This window comes from Solenopsis invicta, chromosome 3 (assembly GCF_016802725.1).
Source record: "Solenopsis invicta isolate M01_SB chromosome 3, UNIL_Sinv_3.0, whole genome shotgun sequence".
Taxonomy (NCBI): Eukaryota; Metazoa; Arthropoda; class Insecta; order Hymenoptera; family Formicidae; genus Solenopsis; species Solenopsis invicta.
In genome coordinates, this window is record NC_052666.1 from 10,975,264 (window position 1) to 10,990,142 (window position 14,879).

Below are 14,879 nucleotides of genomic sequence, written 5' to 3' on the forward strand. Positions count from 1 at the left end.
AAGTCGGTAAATTACAAAGGAAATAGATTACGTTTATAATTGTATTTACGATGATACAGCAAGTTTTGAAATTTATACATGAAAAATTTTACATATTATTTATTTACATTTATTTTACTTATGTAGCTCTTGTATGCTAACATAATAATACAAAGAACAATTTGTTGAATTGCAAAACTTGATGTAACATTGCAAATGCAATCAAACATGATTTATTTTCAATTATGAAAAAGTTAGAAGATAGATATCAATCCGAAATTTATTCTATAAAACATTACATTTCTATTATGTATTTCTTACCTGTATATAAAACGCAAAACAAAGGGCTGCGTTTCGAAATTCACTATTAGTACTGAAAATCTACAGTATACGTAAAGTTTAGAGTATACTGAAGTATAGATTGTTAGTAGCAGTGCATATCAGAATGCCCAAACATTCAAGCCAGATGAAGCAGGTAATCCGCTCGCCGAGTTGAATTTATTTAACAGGAAACCTAACCTAACCTAATAATAAATTAGCTTAGATTCAATCCAATCAGTCGATAAACAGATCGATTGCTTCGTGCGACTTGAACACTGCGATCTGTCACAATACAGGGCAATTAATTTTCTCTTTCTTCTGCTGAAATCAGCTGTGATATCCCGATATCGGACGTACGTGTGCTCACAAATTGCAAACAAAAATCTTTTATATTAGACCTCTAAGCCAAATTTTGGAAATTCTACTTATTCTTGCAAATAATCTGCAAATCTTAGTACACTTGATTTGTAGGAAAAGACCGTTAAATATTTGTATGAAGTGAATATTGATACCCGTTGACAGCTCTAGATGCCATGTTGGATTAAGATTAGGTGAAAAAAATATAAATTAAAGTTTTCGGCATAAAGGGTATTAGTTGGACGTACATTAATGTCTATACTTTAATTGACGAGAAGGATTTCGAAATCTGTAAATGCAATTAGAAAAATTTTGTCTGCAAAAGTTAATCGTGTTTAGTCGGTAAAAAAGGACCATGTTAAGCATTCCCTTAAGACGCTATTTTGCGGAGATTAAACATCCATAAAACGCAGGGTTCCTGGCACAATGTCGGCGAAATGCTGCATTTCCCGACTATATCTTATGGACGGATGAGGCTACATTCATTCCAAACGGTGTGTTTAATTCAAGAAATTATTTGCTTTGACAAGCTGAAAATCCTCACGCAATTCGCGAGGACTCCTTCCAATACCGTTGGTCAATCAACGTATGAGCAGGAGTAATAAAGGATCGAGTGGTAAATATATGTTGTGAATTACAAAAAAAAAAAAATACTTTTTTCTTCCAATACTTTCTTTTTAATGTATTTACTGTCAATTTTTAGATTGGCTCATATTTTTTGCCGCCGCGTCTCAACGCAGAGAGATACGCCGACTTTATCGAGAACGATTTGCCGGAGATTCTCGAGGATGTATCTCTTTGCGTTCGAGAAACATTAATTTTTCAGCATGATGGAGCTTCCGCAAGTTCCTCCCGTCAAGTAAAAAGAGTTTTAAATACTCGATTCCCAAACAGATGGATAGGTCGTGGTGGTCGATCACTTGGTCGGCACGGTCACTAGATATCAATGTGCTCGATTACTTTGTGTAGGGCTATATCAAAGATAAAGTCGAGCATAGGCGTGATGGTACTGTACAAGAGGTACGCGCGGAAATTTTAGCGACCTTTAACACTATCACCCCAGATATGGAACACCGTGCAACGCAACAAATTATGCGAAGGGCCGAGTTCTGTTTGCTAGCACACGGAAGGCATTTCGAACAATTGTTATCCCATTAAAAAAATTGATTTTTTAAAAATGAGTGGATTAGGCTTACGGCAGAAACTACGTAAAAAAAACGCGCCAAGCTATCTAGCCCAAGGTGGTGTGGAAATGATAGCATTTCCTTATAACCAGAGAAAAGTTATGTTTAAATTGATGAGACTTTCTTTAACTTGATTTTTTATTAGTTGAAATGAAAATATTTTCGACAAAAATAAAAATTTATTTTTATTCAACAAATGACGTCATTAGCCTTTCTTAAAGCAAATAAATTATTTGTTTAAATTATTTATTTAATTTAGACAAATAATTTTATAATCTAAAGGAAGTATTGACAGAAATGTAAGAAATAATTTAGTTGTTCTGATTTTAAAAACATATTCTTTTTTAAGTAAATAAGACGGTCAAAATTAACCAGCAAAACAGACAAAGGATGTAATTTAAATATAAAAGTTATCATTATTTTAATGCAAAGATGGATTTTAATTATAATAAAAAGGTAAGTTTCGACTATACTTAGTCTTCTTCAGTCAAGCAATTCTTGTTGAAACTAATGTGATATTTTTAACAATATTCAAAGGAATCGAACCTCCTAATTCTTGTATCTTTTCGTTACAATAATTTAGTTGCATACGGAACTTTACAAATATTTTTCCAATGGCGAACAAGCAGGACTGATCATGAATTCAATGTGTTGGTGATCCAACACATCTCTTCTTTTTGGTAGTGTAAAGACAGAATCAAAATTCTATTTTACATAATGAGCCAACGAAATTCCTACGGCTTCATATGTAACTCATAACAAGCGTAGTTATTGCCACGTTTGTTATCTGCACATTAATGATTGATCTATTGTGTAAATGATATACCATAAATTAATTCCGCGATAGATAAATTAACTTATTCGGGTAACATATCAAAATTGATGAAAAGAAAATTGTGTAAGCGTTCACAATCGAATGACGATCTTATTGTAAGGGCAAACAAAGCACGATTGAGGAAGAAAGTTTAAATGAGCATTGTTATTGTATGTTTTTAACAGTTTTATTGGAAAGAGTCAAGTAAATAAAAATAAAAATCATGTAGAAGTTCTGTGTCATTATGTGAATTCAACCCATTTATTTGTTGTTTAACGTATACCACTTTCGAAATTAGCTTTTTATGGAAATTCGGTTTGGTGTCGAAAATTTTAATTTTCTCCCAATTAAAAGAGTGATTAGCACTTATTCTATAGTAGGTAATCACGGAATGTTTAAATGAATTAGGTCTAATATTATTTATGTGTTCTTTTGCTTTCAACTGACAGTTTTCAACTGTCTTTTTGTCTGTTTTACATATGTGGCATCGCACTCATTACGAAGGATCTGGTAAACGACATTGCTATAATAGTCAACTTCTTTCTTGTCTCTATGGACTTTAATAAAATTAACGATCTTGTTTATGCATCTATTGCCTATTGTAAATTTATTTTTGTCAAACAAAGATGCTATTCTCTCAGAAATATTGTGGATGTAAAGAACGACGAAAAAATTTTTTGTTATCTCTTTGAAATGCTGATTCTGAGTATTTGCACCTCTGACAGGAGTGGGCGCAAGTTTTGTATTTAGTAATTTCTTAATTCTTATCCAAATATGTTTGAAGATAAATTCCAGTGAATACCCATTTTTCAAGAGTAGTTCAACTATTAATTCAAAATTATTTTAAGTAGATGGTAAAATAAATTTCCAAGCTGAAGAAAATTTGTCAACTAGAATGCTAGTATTATTTTCAATTAATGACCATCTTGCGCAAATACTGTCCATTGCAAGATCTAAAGGAATGTTTATAAATAAGGATATCGCATTTAAAGAAAGTAAGATACTCTCTTCGTCAATAATCTTTTCCGAGAGAGACTTCACAATATCAAAACATTTGTAAATCTGTCTTGTATCGAAAGCTAAACTTTCGTTAATAATCTTGTGTAGAAATTTTGCTAACGGGTAAAGGGCGGTGTTCACAGAGGAGACAATGATTCTAAGAGGAAAATTCTCTTTATGAATATTAGGGAGGCCGTAATCTCAACACACTTAAAATCGAAACAATTTATAGTATGAGAGACACAGCGGTGTTATTGTCCCTGTTACGTCTGGCGGATAAAATTTTTTATTCTTCCGCGCCATCTGTATTAACAGTAGCAAATTAAGATTTGGAATAAATCTTACATCGAAATCGTGATTCGATATCGCTCGGTCTTAATAGATCTCATACAGTTCTTACATGCGCAACCGGCGCAACAGCTGCGTTTTTCGGCGCGGCACAAACATCACGCGCGCCGACCCCTCGGTTCGCGAGCCCCTCTAATATCACCAGGCTCCGTGCATTGAAATTCCACCTATCTTTTCAATTTAATATAAAATATTAGAAACGGCAATTTAATAATTATTGAAGCGTGATTCTTCTTCGTGGATACTTTCTACTACCGCACTATGCAACTCAAATTAAAACAACTTTAAAACCGCAACCAATAAAAATGCTAAAGATGTTGAATAAATATAAAAATTAATCTTTTATAAATAACAATAAAACCTTAACTTTTTACACATAAACAATAGCATGTGCTTGGCGCTATTGCCTCGTACACTCCTAATTACGCTAATTCAAAAATTAACACTCATAAAATTTTAGAAATTCCTCCTGTTAAAATTTAATTTCCTGCAGTAGCAACAATAAAATATTAACGTTTAACAATACATAACGCTTTAGTACATGGTCCTCCATCGTACCATGTACGCCAAATCAAGATCCTTTAAGGAACATAATTTATATTAATTTTCTAAGTGTAGGAATTCGCGTCGGAGCTTGGTATGCAATACCCCTGCGAGTCGCGACCCCCGGGAAAGTCTACAAGCATCTCGCGCGAACTATAGGCGCAAGCCGTGCGGTCGCGGAACGGGGCGGGCTTCTAAGGGCAACGCGGTTAGAAAAACTATTGCTCCGAATTTTCCGGGAACCTGCGGAAACGTCCTGCGGTACTTTTTGCCCATATCCGCGCATATAAAAAGAGCGAAATCGGAACTCCAAAATTTAGATCAGTCTTGTTGGTCAAGCAAGATTCGCTGCCCGGCGACCGCCAAAGAACAGACCTCCAGGTACGATCTCAACGACGGGTAGGTTTACTCCTAAGCGAAGACGTTGGTCTTCGGGGTGGCCCCGGTCGTTTTGCCTTTTTCTTCTCTATCATTTTTTCTCTGTCCTTCCTATCAGAGACTCAGAGGGTTGAACCACACCAAGCATTAACTAGATTGTGGCCTCATCCATTTTTTTATCTTTTTCTCCCTCTCATCCTGGCGTTGAGAAAAATTCGCAAATGCGACTCCTCGGCGTCTGCTTTTTCTCTCACTCCCAGCCCCGTCAAAAAAAGATTCGCGAACGCGACTTTTTGACGTCTTCTTTCTCTCTTTCCTATCCCGTTGAGGAAGATTTGCAAACGCGACTCCTCGACTTCCAATATTTCCATCTCTCTCCTCCGTCGAAGAAAATTTTCGAACGCGGTTCTTTGACCCATTCACTTTCTCTCTACCCTGTGATTCTTAAATTTTTCTCTTAGATAAATCCTACCTTCCAAAAGGCATTCTAACGAGTGTCCTCTCCGACTCTGCGGATTCGTCTCTTGATGTATACATATACTTTCTTTTCTTTACCATTAATTTTGCTGTAGTTAATAATTAAATTCATTAAAAATTGTAGATCTCTTGTACTGATTTCTTTCTTTCTCTCTCTCTCTCTCTCTCTCTCTCTCTCTCTCTGGTGAGTAGATGTGTTGACGTGTTTCGTTGTTGCTCCGCTTTTGAAGAGCTTTCTTGCTGTCTTATGCCCTACGGGGCGAGTTTTTTTCAGAATCTCTCGTTGGATGAATACGACTGGACACTTTGTTGGTATTGTAAATGATATTCCTTTGGATACTTGACTGCAATCTGCCAATTTACAACTCTTGAGTCTGCGAGGCTTTTCGAGGTTAGGTGCTGGCTGGTGTTGGAACTTGCGCATGCGTCCCTTTGTTAGCGGGCGAGGAGGATGGATGAGGGGACTCTTTCTTACCGACGGGACCTTCTAATGGAAGTAGAGAAGAAGGAGATGGCGGTAAGAGTGGACCGAGTGGACTAATGAAACAAATGCCTAGCAGGTCGAACTTAATGGAAAAGCGCATTGATGTAATGACTGTCTCCAGGGTGAATGCGCTTAGGACATCGGTCGATAGACAGTGTGATGTGTTGAGGTCGCTTCTTACTGGAAGAGAGTCAGATGATAAGAGAACATTAATTGAGGGAGCTTTCAGGTGGTGTAGGGATGCCTTTATTGAGGTCTTTATTGTATTAGTAAATCTGCTAGAGGAGCGGGCTACTGGATCTAATACTATGAAATCGGCCAATTTGAGAGAGGCCATGGAAGATGTTCTCAGGAACATGAGTAGTGTATCTGTCTCCCAGACAGGTAAGGTAATGCAGGAATCTAACGCTTGCGAGCGAAGGCAGTATGCATCGATTTTAAACACCTCAAGGCCGAAGGTAAATGTTTCTCGTGGTTTCACTATGGAAATATATTCCTAATTCCACGAGCTTCTTTGTGGTTCCGGATAAGAAAGAAGCGGGTAAATTTAAGACCTCGAAGAAAACGAAGGAGGCACTATTCAGTGTACTTAAACCGGCTCAATGTGCGCTTAAAGTAAACAGGATCGCTTTTGCTTCTAATAATGGCATGAGAATTGAAGCCAATATGCCGGATCTTAACTAGATCAGAGACAATCTGGACCTTGCAAAAGTTGGCCTCAAAGTACAAGAGAGTGTCAAAGCAAATCCTGGGCTCATTGTTCAAGGAATCTCAGCGGATATGAATAAAATAAAAATAAAAGAAGAACTAATAGCACAAAATTTGAGCGGAAACAATGCAGAGGTCAAGGTCGTATACATATTTCCGTCAAAATAAAACAAGCGGACTACGAGCTGTGTGTTGGAGGTGTCTCCGATTGTACGGAATAAGCTATTAAAGAACGACAGAATCTATCTTCGTTACAACTCATGCACTTTTGCATACTACATAAGAGTGCTGCAATATTACAGGTGCTCTGCCTTTGGTCATGTGGCAAAGGAGTGGAGATCTGCTCTTTCTTGTAGACTTTGCGCGAATTTGCACGAAAGAAAAGATTGTACACATAAATCGGATGGCCTTAAATGCAGCAACTGTGCGTGCTCGTGGACTGGATGCGGATGCTCTTGATCATTCGGAAACAGATGCAAATAAATGTCCAATTCTTAATAAAAAGATCAAGGACAAAATCTCTTTTATAAACTATGGGTGAGTCTCAAGCATATAATGACTTAATGATTTGTCATGTAAACTGTCAATCACTAATGGCTCACTTTGATGAATTTTGTTATTTCTTTCTTGGTGTAAATTACCATATCATCTGCATGTCGGACACTTGGTTGAGATCTGAAATTTTGGACGCGCTGGTAAATCTTCCGGGTTATAAACTTTTCAGACGAGACAGAAGTGGTAGGCATGGAGATGGGGTTGCATTTTATTTGCGTGAGAACCTGAGTGCTTTGATTTTGGCTGGCTCGGTGGAGTTATACAATAGTATTCCGGAGTACATCATCGCGGAGATAGTTTTAGAGGATGCCTCTAATCTCTTGCTGGCGGTGGTTTATCGCTCACATAATGTAGGGCATTTAAATGAATTTGAACAACTGTTTCTTAATCTGCAAGCTAACTACAGACACTTTGTCATTATAGGAGACTTTAACGCGGATATGGCCTACAATTCTTATGATAGTACTCAAATAAACTATTTTGTAACATCCTCAAATCTCTATTTTGTACCATACCAAACTATGCATCACCTGAGAGCATTCAGCACTTTGCTGGATCTGTGCATAATTGATGATGCATCCAAATTGACAGCTTTTGGTCAGCATGGGGTAGCGTTCTTATCTGCACATGACTTAATTTTTATTAAATATAATATCAAAATACGACGACGTACCAACAGAACAATCATCTGCAGAAATTATAAAAATTTTAATGGGGTAGACTTTTTATCTGAGATTCAAGACATTGACTGGACTCAGGTTTGGAACTCGGATTGTATTAATCGTAAAGTGGAGGTACTCAACGCAAGATTACTGAAGTGCTACAATAAGCATGCAACGCTTCAACGGCTTCAGGAATCTTCCGGCTCCGTGGGTTACCAATGAACTCAAGGCTACACATGCGTGAAAGAGATATGGCAAGACGGACTTGGCGTAGGAGGCGAGACAAGAACAGAGGGATTTTGTGAGCTATCAATGTTTCCAAACCTTGAGAAACAGTGTGCAGAGTGCAGTTAGGGCTGCGAAGCGTGAGTACTATATGTCAGCTTTTGTGCGTCTGAGTAACCCTAATGAGATGTGGAGCCGGCTGAGGCAACTGGGACTGGTTAAAAAGAGGGATGTCAGCGGCCCTCTTCAGTTTTCTGTGGATGAGTTCAATGATTTCTTTGTGCAATCTGACGGAGAAGTAACAATGAACACCTTTGATGAACCTAGTTTGACCCTCGAACAAGATAAGGTTAATGAGGATCACTCTCGATGTGACCCACCTCAACGTGATGAGAGGGTGAACTCCATCCCCGAATGTCCTCGGGGATGGGGGCCAAGAGGTCACGTGAAAGGCATTTGTCTTCAGACCAAAGGCAAATGCCCTGCCCAAGGCGCCTCCCGGCGCGGCGGGCACGGGAAGAAGAGGGGTTGGTAATCCCTGTGTCTGGGGACGGTGTCGTTTTCACGGCTCGCGTCCTGGCACGGGGAGAGAGAGCCAGTCCCTCCGGGAAGAACGGGCCGGCGGGTTTTGGCGCTGCCAATCCCGTCGGGCTGGGCCGTCTCCGGGCCGCCTGGACGTATTCCAGGGCAGGGTCGGAGCGGCGGGGGTGTCCCGGCACGTGCATCGTGGGAAACCCTCCCCGATGCATCGGGTCGGGACGGCCCTCGGGCCGCTCGGACTTTTCCGAGGCAGGGCCGAGGGCGCGTGCGGATCGCGTTGAGGGGTTTCTGTGAAAGGATCCGTCCTGGAACGGAACTCCTCGACGCTCCAAATCGGACGAGACGGGCCGCTGGGACCCCGGTTTACCGGACCCAGCGGGCTGGGCCGTCTCCGGGCCGCCCGGACTTATTCCGGGGCAGGGTCGGAGCGGTGGAGGACGGTCCAGCGCGTTCCTCGTGGGAAACCCTCCCCGAGGTTGCGGGCTGGACTGGCTCCGGGGCCGCTCGGAAGTATTCCGAGGCGGGGCCCGGGGCGGTGTTGGCTGGCCCGGCATTCCGCGACGGCGTCCCTTCCGAAGCGGGTGCCGGGCCGGAGTCTTGTCCCCCCAGGGGAGTTGTTACCCCCCTGGGTGGACGTGCTGGTCGCCACGGCGGCTAGGGTGCGGAAGGGGCGTCGCTTCTGTTGCCCGACCCGTCCGTGGGGCCCCCCGGGTGGCGCCACCCGTGACGGTGCCCCCGCTGTCGGAGGCGGGGGACCCCTGAAAGCCCATGCGGGGCGAGCCCTTGATGGCTCCTCCGCATGGGTGTGTAGGGGGCTGGAGGCCCGTGCCCTGGATGTCACATCCCCAGGGCCTGCGCCATAAGCCGACCTCCCCGGAGTACCGGGGGCACCCGTACCGGTCATGTTTCGGCGGGGTGGGAGATACGCCGGTCGGTCCAGCCGTCACGGGGAGTGGGATCTATATTGTTATGTCTAGTTCAAACACAAAAAAAGTGCCGAAGGTCACCCTCTCGAAATGTGATATAGTAGCTCCTGCTCGCGGAGTGGCCCGGGAGGAATGAGGAATTCCTCATCCCTATCTGACCTCCAAGGCGACGTCTCACCCGCTGAGGGTAGAGACGCCACTGTGCATAGTAGAGGACCCAGCACAGGGGCAGGGGGGCTCGAGCTATTCAGTTCGACAGACCCCCAGAATCCCCTGGACATGGGCCATAAAAATGTCAAACCCCCGCTTACGCTGGGGGACTTTCTGCCCACTAAGGACAGAAAGGGATGTACTCCCGGCACTAAACCGGGCCCAGCCTGCAGCAAGGGCAAGAAGCCCGAAAGCTGCAGTGCTGGCACGGCAAGCACCGGTCCAGGAGCTGAACCCGGACCATCCGAGGTGACCAAAAAGACGGGTGGCTCCCTGCCGCCCTCTCCATTCCTCGTCCCGGCGTCAAATGAAATGGACGTCGATACCGATGCGGAGTCGGCGGGACGGGGAACTAAGAGGGCGCACAAAAAGACGGCTCCCACACACTACATCTCTTCGTCGACCGAGTCAGATGAAGGTCCGACGAAGAGAGGACGCAGGAGACCCGCCAAAGACCCCTCTCATGAGGGGCAATTTACGGCCCAGGCCCTGACCCAGAAGGCGGAAGCCGATAAGGCAAAAAAACTAAAGAAAGATCATAGGGCAATTATAAACCCCGAGGTGAAGCCCACCTCTGAGCGTGCCACGAGGGCGCAACATGAAGCCCTCGAGCGCGCAGAAGAGCTGGAGGCACAGCCCCTGGCTGCGGTGGCGGCTGTCATGTCCAATTGTTTGGGCATGATAGCCAAGTCCGTGGAGCGGTCCGGAAACATCCAAGGTACCATCAGGAGGGATCTCTGGACCGCATACACGGAATTGACGGCCGGCCTGATCGCCATCGTGGCCAGGCAGGGGGAGAGCGAGGAAGCGCGACTCCACCGGGAAGAAAGCGTGGCCCTAGTGAAAGCCAGGGCCAAATGGGCCAAAGAAAGGGCCAAGCTGGTGGCAGAGCTCGGCCAACTGAGAGTTCGCGTCGAGCGACTCCAGGGCCCTTCCTTGGCACAAGTCGGTGAATATACCGACGCCGAGGTCCAGACGGACCTCGACGAGGAGGTCCTGGGGGCCCTGGTGGGGTCATCTCCCCACGTGCTAAGTCCAACTGAGGACTTGGACACGGGGGTGGAGGTGCCTCCAGCTATGGAACCCCCTTAATCGGTGGGCGGCACGACCACGCGACCCAATCCAGGGCCGATGGTCGTGTCCATCGAGACATTAAAAGAGCCCCTGGTCATATCGTCCAGGGACCTGAAGAAGCCCTACTTCCGTCCGCCGCTACAAGGGGTCAGCAAGCAGCTGAACCCCCTGTCTAAAGCGGCGGACCGGGTAGCGGCTCCCGCTTCCCGCGCCTCCTTCTCTGCCCTTCCCCCACCCTCCAGACCCCTGGAGACATCGGGATGGGCTAGGGTCGGGGAGAGCGGGAGGAAGGAAAGGAAGAGGTCGAAAGCCTTGACCGAGGACGGCCTAAAGGAGGCCCTCTCCAGAGTCCTCCCGGCCGTCCTCGCCGAGATGGGGCTTCTCTCCGCCCGTAGGGGGGCGGAGAGGCCCAAGGCACCCCCGACTGCGGGCAAGATCACCAGGCAGTCCGGGGCTGCCCCCCAGAAAGGAGCGGGCAACGCGGCCGCAGTGGCCGCGAGGCCCGCTCCGACGCCGAAGGAGGCCACCCCGTCTATACTAGAGCTATGGACGGAGGTGGTCTCCAAAAAGACCAGAAAGAAGGCCGTCAAAGCCGCCGAGAGGGCGACGAAGACGGCCCCACCCCCGGTGGCGAGGCCGACAAGGGTCCTCCCGATCCCGCCCCCGAACCCCCCCCAACAACCTTCTTCGAAGAAGAAGAAGAAAAAGAAGAAGGGTGGACGTGGAGGGGGCCAGGGGGGACCAGGGGGGCAAACCCCGGGTGGCGCCAGCTCCCTGGGTCCGGCCAGGGCAACCAAAATTAGGCCGCCGACAACCGCGGCAGTGACGGTGACCTGCGCGGAGCAGCATACGCGCAGGTCCTCAAGACCGCGAGGGAGAAGGTAAATCTCTCCTCCCTCGGGATCGAGGACCTGCGCCCAAGACGAGCCGTCACGGGGGCCCTGATCCTAGAGGTCAGGGGCGTAGAAAATGGCACCAAGGCCGACGCCCTGGCCGAAGGGATCAGGGACGCCCTCGGAGTTAGAGACGATGTGAAAGTAGCTCGACCGTTTTTTTTTTTTTTTTGTAACGGAGAGGAAATGCGTTACTGCATACCCCAGGCCCCGGGGGGAGGCCTGGTGGTTATGTGGGGCTCTTCCCCGTCGACGACGTGTCGGCAGGGACATACCCACTAAAACCTCTCCGGGTGTCCTGCCCTGGTCCGTGACTGAGGGGCTCCGGGAACGCGTGCAGCATGCTTCCGGAGCCCCCCGGACCCGGTCGGCCTAGGCCGGTTCGACACGCCGTGTGTACCCTAACGTGGGCACACCCGGCAGGGCTTGTGGGCCTGATTTGCCCTAGGTCGGGGGAGGGGGACACCAGCCCCCCGCCTCTACCCCTGATGGTTTGGGGATAAAGCCCGGGGTATCCGGCCCCCGCCGCAGCCCCGGGCCTCTTTGCGCCGCGCTGACGGCGGCGCGGTCCTCCTAACTACCCTGGGGACGGAGAGGGAGAAACTTCCCTCTCCCCCCCGGCGAGGCAGAGGGGGGTACGGCTCCGCGTTACATCGCAGAGTCGTCCCCCCCGGACCGTCAGGTCGGGTCTGCCTCGCCGGGTTCACCGTTATAGCGAAGGGCCGCCCTCCTCCCACGACTGCGCGTCCTGAAGGCGGGGCCAGCAGCCGCTGGGGAGGAGGGTCGCCCCCTCTCTGTGTTAGCGCCGTCGCTCTCCTCCTCCTCCCTAATTGTGGGAAGGGAGGGGGCGACGGCAGCTGATCGCCCGCACCCCCGCCGCCTTTTGGCTGACGGGCCACTGCGGCCTGAGGAGCGGGGGGCGGACCTTCTTCTTCGAGACGGCCGGGGGGGGGGAGCCAAGCTGGGTCATGGTCCCCGTCCCCGCCGCCCCTGTCTCCATTGTTATCGCCGGGGGGCATGCATCCCCCCGGCCTCCTCTCCCTGATGGTTTCGACCTCCTCCTTCTGCCGCATTACTTGCTCGCAGAAGGAGGAGACCGCGACCCAAGCGCTCTCCCTGCGGACCATCTGGCTAATGATGGCCCGCAGGGAGAGATCGTCGCCGATTTCTCTTCTTAAGACTCCGCGCAGCTCCTCCCACGCTGGACAGTGTGTTCCAGCGTGTGCTGCGCGGAGTCCCTTTCGGCGTCGCAATGGTGGCACTGCGTCGTCGGCTCCTTCCTTATTCTGCACAGGTACTCACCGAAGCAGCCATGCCCGGTGAGCACCTGTGTCGTCCGGTAGGACAAGCCGCCCCAAGGGCGGCCCACCCATTCGTCCAAATGGGGTAGGACGGCTTCCAGGATCCGAGATCCCGCCGCCGGCGGGTCATTGGCGAGACTCTCCCGCCAAGACCTCATGGCCCGCCGGCGAGCCCTTTCTCGCAATAGCGCGGCGACCCTGGGGGTAACTACTCCCCCCTACAGGCGGACGGCCTTAGTCCTGGCATATGACCATGCCAGGGCGTCGGCCGTGAATTCCGCCGGGGGGGAGCCCCGCCAGTACTAAGGTCGCCGCGCTAGGGGCGGTGCGATAAGCGCGCACGATCCTCCGCGCCAGCCGCCGCTGCACGGCGTGCAGCACGTCTCTTATGCGGCGGCTGGTCAACGCTTCGCGAAACCAGACCGGAGCACCGTACAGGGCCCCGGCCATGGCCGCGTAGGCGTATGCGCGCCTCGCACCTACTCCCGGACCTCGGAGGTTGGGCATCAACCCCAGAAGGGCACCCGTCATTTTGCCCAATCGCTGGGCCAATTTGTCGAAGTGCTCGACAAAGGCCCAACGACCGTCCAATTGCAACCCCAGGTATTTGAGGGTTGCCCAAAGTAACTCGACCGTGCAAGACGGTCGAGCTACGGTTGAGTGGCCTGGACGATTCGGTCACCTCGAGTGAGGTGGCCGAGGCCTTGGGAGCCATAGGAGGATGCTCCCCCCACGATATCAAGGTGGGGGAGATCCGAACGGCTTCCAACGGGCTAGGCACTTGCTGGGTCCCAGCCAAGGCCGGTAAGGCAGCTCTGGCCGCCCCCCGCGTCAGGGTGGGCTGGTCAAGCTGCCGAGTGGTGCTGCTTCCCTCTCGGGGGTTGCAGTGCCACAAGTGTCTGGCCCAAGGCCACGTCCAGGCCAGATGCAGCAGTCGGATCGACAAATCCGGCTGCTGCTACAGGTGTGGAGGCCTTGGCCATCTGGCCACAGCATGCACAGCAAAGGCGGGGGCTGCCCGGTCTGCCGAGACGCGGGCAAGCCCGCCGAGCATAGGATTGGCGCAAAGGGGTGCCTGGCGAACAAGCCGCAACAGGCACCCCCGAGCACCGATGGCCGGAAGGAGGCGGGGCCATCTACAATTCCAGTCCCAACCCCGCCCCCTGCTCCGGTCCCCATGGTAGTGTTGAGGAGGAAGCTCCTCTCCCGCAAAGGGAGAGGAGCATAAGAACGGTGAATGCGGAAACCCGCGAAACCGAGATGGAGGTGGAGGAGCCTCAGGGGACAACCGAAAATGCCCCTTAGGCTCCTCCAGGCCAACCTCAACCACGCCAGGGCTGCGCAAGACATCCTTGCGCAGTGCCTGGCGGAGGGGGGTGGCGGGCTGGCCATCGTCGCCGACCCCTACAGGATCCCCGAGAACAACCCCAATTGGATTGGGGATCCCACGGGGAGGGTGGCGATGGCCAGCCATAACGTGCCGAGCGCTCCGCCGATGATCCCGATATCGGCTGGAGAGGGCTTCGTCATGGTCGAGTACGGACCTATCGACGTCATGGGATGTTACTTCCCCCCTAGATTGAAGAGGGGGGAGTACGAGGCGGCCCTAGATGCCATGGGGAGCGAGATCATAGCTCGCTCTCCTAGGCCGGTCGTCATGGGGGGAGACCTCAATGCCCACGCTGTGGCTTGGGACTCCCCTCGCACAGACCTTAGTGGCCGCCTCGCCCTAGAATTTGCCGCGGGGCTCGGCCTGGTCCTCCTAAACAGGGGCCGGGTCAGCACCTACGTGGGGGCCGGGGGGGAGTCCATTGTTGATATAACGTGGGCTTCCCCCAACGCCCTTAATAGGGTTAAAGGATGGCAAGTGGAGACCGGCTCCTTAGGAGAACTGTCGGACC

General features: G+C 49.4%; 1 protein-coding gene across 1 annotated transcript; it reads left to right on the plus strand.

Moving 5' to 3' along the window:
- The first annotated feature begins 10,841 nt into the window (after positions 1-10,841).
- LOC120357380 (translation initiation factor IF-2-like) lies at positions 10,842-14,206 on the plus strand. The gene is made up of 2 exons (XM_039447560.1): positions 10,842-11,612; positions 13,943-14,206. The coding sequence occupies exons 1-2, from the start codon at positions 10,842-10,844 to the stop codon at positions 14,204-14,206; spliced, it is 1,035 nt and encodes a 344-aa protein (XP_039303494.1).
- Positions 14,207-14,879: the final 673 nt, after the last annotated feature.

Bases quoted from the DNA above. Each gene is read 5' to 3' on its own strand.
- LOC120357380 (XM_039447560.1), top strand. From the start codon at position 10,842: ATGGTCGTGTCCATCGAGACATTAAAAGAGCCCCTGGTCATATCGTCC. The intron at 11,613-13,942 runs GTGACCTGCGCG...CTGCTGCTACAG, and splicing joins CGACAACCGCGGCAGTGACG to GTGTGGAGGCCTTGGCCATC.